Source organism: Apodemus sylvaticus, chromosome 6, assembly GCF_947179515.1.
Source record: "Apodemus sylvaticus chromosome 6, mApoSyl1.1, whole genome shotgun sequence".
NCBI lineage: Eukaryota > Metazoa > Chordata > Mammalia > Rodentia > Muridae > Apodemus > Apodemus sylvaticus.
In genome coordinates, this window is record NC_067477.1 from 92,873,378 (window position 1) to 92,882,114 (window position 8,737).

The 8,737-nt window shown below is 43.6% G+C and overlaps 1 protein-coding gene across 1 annotated transcript; it reads right to left on the bottom strand.

Moving 5' to 3' along the window:
* Window positions 1-1,597: 1,597 nt before the first annotated feature.
* Window positions 1,598-8,490, bottom strand: Fam110c (family with sequence similarity 110 member C). The gene is made up of 2 exons (XM_052186001.1): window positions 7,321-8,490; window positions 1,598-3,785 (listed from the first exon to the last, which is right to left on the bottom strand). The coding sequence occupies exon 1, from the start codon at window positions 8,309-8,311 to the stop codon at window positions 7,337-7,339; it is 975 nt and encodes a 324-aa protein (XP_052041961.1). The 5' UTR covers window positions 8,312-8,490; the 3' UTR covers window positions 1,598-3,785; window positions 7,321-7,336.
* Window positions 8,491-8,737: the final 247 nt, after the last annotated feature.

Sequence of the window (8,737 nt, forward strand, 5' to 3'; positions counted from 1 at the left end):
CTTTTGGTTCTGATACAAGTTTCCTGTGAACTGAGGGGAACCAAGAACTTGTTGAGAAAGTTTCAGTCAAGGATCCTTCTCAGTGTATGCAGCTTTCTTAGGACTTGGAACCTAAACTGGAAAATCTCTTCAAAGAATGACAGCTCCACTAAAGTTTCCCTGCATGTGATTGGACTCCCAGGAAGAGCAGGGAAAGGGACACAGTGTACTCTAAGAAATTGGGTGACCTTGGGGTGTATGCTCCACCTAGGACATATGAGGGCTGAACTCTGGTTTTAGTCACGACTGTCTTTTTTTCTGGATGAGTGGGTCCTGCTCAGTTCCCCAGATACCTACCTGATATTTCTTTTTGATACCTCACAAACACCAGTAGTGTGGGTGCCCACACAGGAGTGCTTGTGATACTTGGATGCACTCTCCCTTTTTGAATGTTGACTGCAATCCTAACTTGCTAAGCAGGTTGAAAACAAAGTCTCCAAGTCCTAACGCACTATCCTGATTGGTCACATCCTATAGGTAAGCCTGCTGCTTATCCTGGAGTGTATCTGAATACTAGCCCTCAAAATATACTGGAAAAGCACTCTACAGTTCAAGACACTGACCACTTTATTATTTTCCCAAGTTTGACAAGTGAAGTCTTAATAAAAACAAACAAACAAACAAACAAACAGACAGACAAACAGAAGCAGCATATAATCTGTGACCAACAGGCAGATGGAAGCAGGTTGTCCCTGTATCATTTCTGAGTGCTCTGATTTTCCTTTAGTGTAAACTTCAAAGTTACACCTAACTTAGTGTAGAAATCTGCCATTTTAAAAATAAGGCACACTTATTTCCCTTACCTTCTGTTTGATTCTCTTTACATGATTTGAACTTTAAGATCCATTTGTGGTTCGGGCCTTCTACCATCAAGTAGAAAGCAGGAACAAAATGAGGCTCTAAGGCCATAAATCAGATACCTAGCATCATTGTTCCTTCTTTACACTGCCTTGTTTCTTCCTTTCCATGCTTTCTACTTTCATTTCTATACGTTATCAATAGCAGTCTGTTCATCTGTCCATCCTCTCTCTTTGTTATCGAATTTCATACTGGGATGGAGTACTAACTTTAGCATTGGATTCCTCAGTGAATGAATTCTGCTACTGTTATCCTAGGAAAGTAATTTTTGCCAAGACCACTGTTGCTTGCATACCACAGAAATGGACAGTGAGCATCTGAAATTAAAAAAAAAAAAAAAAAAAAAAAAAAAAAACTCCAGACATAGGTCATAGCAAGATAGAAAGTGAAATCAGCCAGGCCTGGCCAGCTCAGCATGAGAGGCTAGATTGATTTCCTTACCTTCAAATCCAAACATACATCGCTTCTTGGCCTTTTGGCTAAGATCAAGTGCAGATCCAAACCTACCCAGCTGCGTCCAGCAGATGGGCAATAGGCCTAAGAGATGCACTGGGGCCACCCCTAAGTGAGCTAATGAGAAAGGTACCTTGTATTTTATTTTGATGTTCATGTATCTGCGATGAATGCTAGTACTAAAACATGAAAAGAAGTATTTCATGAAACCATTGATTCACAAAATATTTAAAGAAAACCCAACAGCTAGATAGTCTAAATAGTTTTACTGTAACCCATCTACAGGAGAGCTGAAGACTTCAAACACTGTGCATCTCCTCTGGGCAAGGCTTGGAAAGATTCCCTTTCAAGGAAATTAACAATTTTGCAAGGCAAAGATACAATTAGGAGGGACGCAGGAAACATATTCTCACCCCAGGGTTACCTCACCTGATGAAAGTTACAAATCAAGATCCAGGAAGCACCAGCTATAGCATGGTTATAAACTCTGAACCCCTGGGACAAGAGTCCAGTGAAAGAGTCATATATATAATAAATATTTGCATTCGCTACGGCATTCTCACAGAGCAGTTCAAAAGGCCACTTTCAAGTGACTATCATTGCTTTCTCTTTCTTCTTTCCAAAACATTTCATTACATTCTTACACACTCTTCTTTGCAGCAGTCACTTACTCACTTCCAGAGAGGGAAAAGTATAAATCCCATGCCCTCTTAACTGCTGAGTATCTCTCTGGCCCCAAAGTCTTTATTCAAGACACTCACATGTAAAACCAATGGGATACCTGAAAAAAAAAATGAATTGCACATATCGAAAGATCTTTTACAAATTGCTGTCACTGTGACAACTTTTAAGATTAAGTACAATACAGTGATGAAAGCAGCAGCACTACCAAGTGGCACAGGACACACTTCCTGAGCTGCTTGAGAGAAAGAACCCCAAGAATGACCATCCATGATGTATCTGAAACAAGCTCCACAGAGCTCCACTTGCAAAACAATAATAAGCATTCGAATCAACAATATGTATGAAAAGATGACAAAAGAGAAAATTATTTTAAGATGAACTGATGAAAGAGAAGCCATGTGAAATAAAAAAAAAAACACCTGAGGACTAGCTACTACAAAAATAAATATTTTATAACTCGAAAAACCTACTCTTACAATAAAAGTTACATAATATATCGTCTAAAAACTATGTGCAGGGACATTCCAAAATGCTGTGACACAAAATATTAGCCTTGAGAAATTTCTTCCATACTCTTCGCTCATGTCACATATGATTTTGTAATTAGAGAAATATGTTTTGATAAAATATAGCAAACTTTGACAGAGTAGACTGACAATTTTTCTTTGGGTTGTTGTTCACAGGTAATTTCTCTCAGAAGATTCTGAATCTAAGGTTCTTTTACTTTGAGTGTCACAGCAAGTTTAAAGCCAGGTTTCCAGTTTCGTGTTGACCTTACTTAGAATGCAGAACCTCTCAGACCCCAGAGGTTTGCTTCAAAACACATCCTCTGCAAACAATGGGTCGATGCCAAACCTAGGCAATTCCATGGTATGTGAAGTGGAACCAGACACAGGCATTACATGGTGAACCAGTTTCTATCTCCTTTATAAGGTAAGAAGAAGGGTGTTACTGAGCACATTCTATTGGAATTATTGTTAAAGAGCTAATAGAAAGTCTCCATAAATATTGGCTAAATCTCAAGAGACTGTTAAGTACAAAACAGTACTTCTTTTATCAGGACCTCAATCCTCATGACCCTCTCAATGGGTGCTTCCACATACTTATGGCCAAGGAGAAACTGGCTTTAACAAAATGAATATGAATCCCTTAAATGATTTTAAATGTCCTGCCCAAATCATTACAAAATACTATCAGTTGTAATATAGGAATAACTGAAGTTTATTTATAGGGAGGCTTGGAAACCAGTGTGTGTGTTGGGTGATTGTCTCAGCCGCAGCACTGACATAGACTAATCATAGCTCTTTGTGCTCACAGAACATTAAGTGGTATAAATTAGTTGAAAGGAGAATACCATTGTATCCATGCTTGATTTCATACTTTCTTCTTTTCTTTAAAAATACCTATATATTTGATTTACTAATATTAAATATTATCAAAACACACTGCAGAAACTGTCATTAAGTCAGATCAACAAATGTCCTGAAAACATATGCCAACATCTGCTGTTTCTTCAGCTGCCCTTTTGAGATGTCATCTTACAAGGAGAATGAGTCCCACGGTCTCTAATATCTGTCCTTCCATCTTCCCCGCAGCACGCCATCAAGGCTAATAGATAAGCCTTATCAACAGAGTGCTTTATTCCTAGGACAGCAGCAATTATGTATTGTTGGGATACACCAAACACATGGCTCTGGAGTCTCAGACGCCTACAACTTAAGGGTCCATCCATCACCAGGGAGGTTTGCATCCTAAGAAGAAAACAGAAAAGAAACATGAGTAAGATCTCACTTATCTGCAGGAACATGTATAACAAGGCACGGCCTCGCCTGTGTTTGGTGGTTTTCATGACGGCTCTATGATTTCGAAACATCTTTTGTGTTTTAAATTCTGAAAAAAAAATCTATAGAGAGATTTATTTGGCGTCTCTAAAAAAATAATCTCTCCCTACAAGCATTTTCCTGGAATTTTGAAAGCTCTCTTTCCTCCAACAGCTCATGGGGTGGAATATGGGCAAAGTCTGTGTTAACTGCTCTAGAGATGGACAATGAAACTGCAAAGCAAGGTAGGCTACCCACTGGGACACTTGAGGAAACCAAAGTCCATCCATTCTAAATACTATGAGCTCTAACAGGTCTGGGTGCTAACTGAGAAGCAGGGAAGGACAGCCCTAGTGCTTTGGGCTATTTGTTTACACTCTGTTCCTGGAGCCAGCTGTAGAGCTCCCCGTGTAGACTATAGGGATCCCAGTGTAGACTGTAGGGATCCCAGTGTAGACTGTAGAGCTCCCCGTGTAGACTGTAGAGCTCCCCATGTAGACTATAGGGATCCCAGAGTAGAACACAAGGAGGGGAACAGAACACCTCTTTTCCAAATATGTGACACAGTTTAGGGTTTCCATGGGTCCCTTTTCTTTAAAAAGGGGAAATGTGAAGGTAGCTGTGATTATCTTAATTTTTGTCCAAAAATCAAGCAATGTTTATTTTTAACCATCCCAAAGGACAAGTTATCACTTCTTATACTAATATTAAAACCAGCAATTTATATACTTTATTTTTAAAATGTCAGAAAAACTTAAGTTTCAGCAGGTAATCCTTTGATAAATTGATGGACAGGAAGGTCATTGAAAACCAGGAAATGGAAGGTCAACGCTTTGGATTTATACTCTGGGAAACCCCACTAAAACGGTCCATGCACGACTGTCCATCTCCTCACATCCCTAGCAGGGGCTCGAATGCATGGGGTGAGAATCCTATGAGTCTCTGTTTTCAGTTACACTGTTTTCAGTTTTGACTAGCAAATTATTCCACTGGGTAAGAAATTTATAAACTTGCACTTTAATTCTGAATGTTTATTTCATTGTGTTTTATAAGTGTCTAACTAAGAAAACAAAACACTGGTGTAAATCAGTGGTTCAGCCTTTCTAATGCTGCCACCCTTTAGTATAGTTTGTCCCCAAAAGGGGACCTGAGCCACAGGTTGAGAATCTCTGATATAAATGATATTTATATTCTTTCACTCATAGTTCTATCCTTTGTTTATCTCAAATATTCTATAATTTTTATACAACCAAATTTAAACACAAATGTAAACTAGAGGAAAAGCTGAGTTTACTGTTGGTACTCTGACTGGTCTTCCCCCCCACCCCCCAGTTACCTGGCAACAGCCAGGTAGGCCTGGCCCACTATAAAAGGAGATGCTTGACCCCTCCTCCCTCTCTTACTCTCTTCCCCTTTGTCCCCTTGCTTCCCCCCTCTCCCCTTCCCTTCCCTCTCTGTCCAAGTCATGGCTGGCCTCTACTTCTCTACTCTCTCCCTCTCTCTCCCTTTCTCTGCCTCTACTACCCTCTTAACTCCCCATGCCCTAAATAAACTCTGTTCTATACTATACCATCATGTGTGTGGTCCCTCAGGGGGAAGGGATGCCTTGGCATGGGCCCCTTCCCCCACACCTCACTTCACACCTCCATAGAATATATCTTGATAGCTTTCTCTTTTTATGATCACAACAGTTACATTTTTTTTTTTTTGATTTTTGATTCTGTATCTTTAGATTACCCAGGAATCCAGTGAGAGCCTCAGGGCATGATCTGTTGTAAGCTTTGGTGCTCACCATCCGGATTTGCTCCTTCTAGAGAACACAGAGTTTGGAGGAAGCAAAGGGAGCTCAGATCTAAAGTGAATACCAACTCAATGGGCTGGAGACTGCCCTGGAGTGTCACTCCACCGTCCCCATGTTCAGAACACCTCTGCAGTGCTTACATAGCACAGGCAGCTTCGTGGGTGAAGCAGAGTGAAGCTATGAGGTAAACTTCCTACGGTGACTGTCAGAACCACCCAGAAGCCTTGAGAAGATTTGGGCAGCTATCTCCTGGGATTTATTTCAGCTTCTTTGTATGTCATCTTGTGACCTCACCATTATTTATATTCCAAGTTTATCTTACTGTGATTGGTGCTTTCTTACACATCATTCTAACGGGTAATTATTCTCTTGTGTTTCACTCGCAGAACAAGACTATACAGATTTTTGATGACCCAGAAAGTAAAATACAGAAGATGAATGCCCCCTTGCTGTGCCGCCCCCTTGCTGTGCCCCCCCTTTTAAATATAGACAAAGCACGTCAGCCCTAATATGTGTGCCTGTGGTGCTTGGCTGGCTCCCTCTCTCCACGCCACGATGCTCACCGAGATACCTGGCACCCCTTGCCATCATGCACGTATCTCAGATTCAAGGACAATTTTGTGCAAATACAAACTGATATAGGTTTTTGTTTTTGTTGTCGTTCTTGTTATTGTGACCACCTGCACACATTCCCTGGGGATGTGTGCTAATGTAATATGCAAATCTTCAATACATTATAAGTATGAACTTTTAAGTCTTGAGCCTTCTGAATTTAAGAAAAGTTAATTCACCCCTCCTTACTATCTTTACATCCATATAATGGGCCCACTAAACTGTACTTTGGGGATTTCTGTTGTTCTTAAACACCGGTTGGCTGAGTCTAAGCATCTTGGGGGGCTGTCTGCTGAGATTCCACATTCTAGTGAGGTGTCTTCAGTTAGCATTTATCTCAATGCCAGGAAAATGTAATGTTTTTAAAATTCTTTCATATTAACTTGCTCTCAAAGGTGGAATGGAAAAAGAAAGCTGTTGAAATGTTTAAATGCTTCGTTCTTAAAGATACTCTTTTAAAACTGTCTCCTCTTTCTTTCTCCAAAGGAACATTCATAACAAATCAGAAGGAGGGAGGGAGGGTCTCCAGTGGACCCAACAAACAAACAAAATCACAGTAGTTTACATTGGGATACAGTCTAGATCAGAGCCATCAGTTGCGAAAATGGAAACTTTCAAAACAATTCAAATGCAGATATTTTCATACTAAGGAAATATTAGTTCTCAACACTCAAATGCCTGGGGTCTTCCTTGCTGCTGGAAGTGAGAGATCGGGATTTCCCTGCAGCCAAGGATGCCCGAGGGCATCAGGAAGGCCCACCAGGCATCTGTCCAGGTGCATAGAGGCCTAAAGCTCAGATGCTACTTTCAAAACAGGAAATGGCAGCAGTGTAAAACCGCAGCCAGGAAGCATTCCGTTACTACGGTTTCTTCCATTTTAACTACATAAGGCAGCAGGGAGAGTGTTAACGACCTTTCCAGGCACTCAAATTCAACACAAGAAGGGCACCTGGATGGTGCCCTTCATACTGTAGGAGCTATATATTAACCATGAGCTGTGATTGGCCAGCGCCCATAAACACAACCCCCACCTTCCAGCTTCCTGGCACTAACCTGGATCAAATGTCAATCAGGCAGGTCCCTGCAATTTCTGGCTGGGGGTTTCTTTGGCCTTCTTGCAGGTAAACAGCCACTTTATAATACGGGCGTTCCTTTCTACTACAGAGGTGGTGCTAGGCACCTGCTCCAGGAGTTCCTCTTCCTGCAACCCGTCCTCGTCCTCGCTGTGCCTGGAGAAGCTACTATCAGAAGTAGCCATGCTCACGCTACGCACTTTGAAAGTAACACAGTCGGATCCAGCAGAGAAGTTCTCCCTCCCGAGAGCTTCCACTACATCAGGGTCCAGGCCACAATACTGGAAGAAGGTGTCGGACTCAGCCCTGGCTATCGAGTATCGGGAGCTGAGATCTGACTGGGAGCGCTGCAATCCTTTGCTACGCGACACCCGCAGCTCCAAGCCGGAGCGTCCGACAGGAACCCTGGGAGCCGCTTCAAAAGGCAAGGCTGGGGACTTCACGGCTACGACAGGAGGTGGTAACATAAAGCTAGCGGCTGCTGTCTGGCTCGACTTAGTCCAAGTGGCCTCTGTTTCCTTCTTCTTATTCTCATTGGCTACCCCGGGCGTCTCAGGGGCCACAGCCATTTTGTCCTTGCCAGACCCCTGGAAAAGCTTCTTCATCAGTCCCACTCTGGAACAGTCTGCATCTGACCCTCGTACGAATTCACATTTCTGCCGATAGATGACCAATGAATCAGGTCTCAGAGGCTTTCGAGCGATAGCCCTGCGGGCTACAGGAGCAGGAGTCAGAGCCGAAGGGATCGGGTTGCGGTGCTGCACCCCTGGGGCCTCAGGGACCTTGTGTTCGGATACAGGACCCCGGCTCGATCCCAGCGTGCTGCGAACATACTTGGCGCGGTCCGCTGCCAGTCTCTCCACAGCGCTCTTGTGCGCTGGCCGCGGGGTGAGACTGTCTTCCGCTGTCCTGGGGTCCCCGAGAGGTGGCCGCAGTCTGGCAAGCGAGTCCAGGGTCGGCAGGGCGCGCATTTTTGCAGAACTCGAACCCACTAAGCTGGTGTCCAGGAGAGACTACTCCTGTTCCGGCGCCACCCTGTCCCGACTCCGTTCGAAGTCCGCAAGGGGTGGGGAATCACGCCCTCCGGCCCCTCCGCCCAGATCCGGAGTTGGGGCGAGCCAGAGTGGCTGCGAAAGGTGAATCATTCCGGCGCCAGCTCGCTCCTCCCACCCAGGACTTGAAGCTCCTACACCTGGTGTCCCCGCCCCCTTACCTTTTTGTTTCCCCGGCCAATACCCATAACCCCACCTCCAGCCTCCTGTCAGGTGCCTTATCTCTTGCTTCCTACTACAGCCAAACATCCCTCAACTCCAGACACTACTTGCAAACCCTCTCCTCTGTTCTACTGTCCCCCGACCCGACCCGGTACTCCCTCTTCAGGAAGGTGGGGAAGTTTC

What these genes read in the sequence shown, in the direction of transcription:
- Fam110c (XM_052186001.1), bottom strand. Translation starts at nt 8,311, where the DNA reads ATGCGCGCCCTGCCGACCCTGGACTCGCTTGCCAGACTGCGGCCACCT.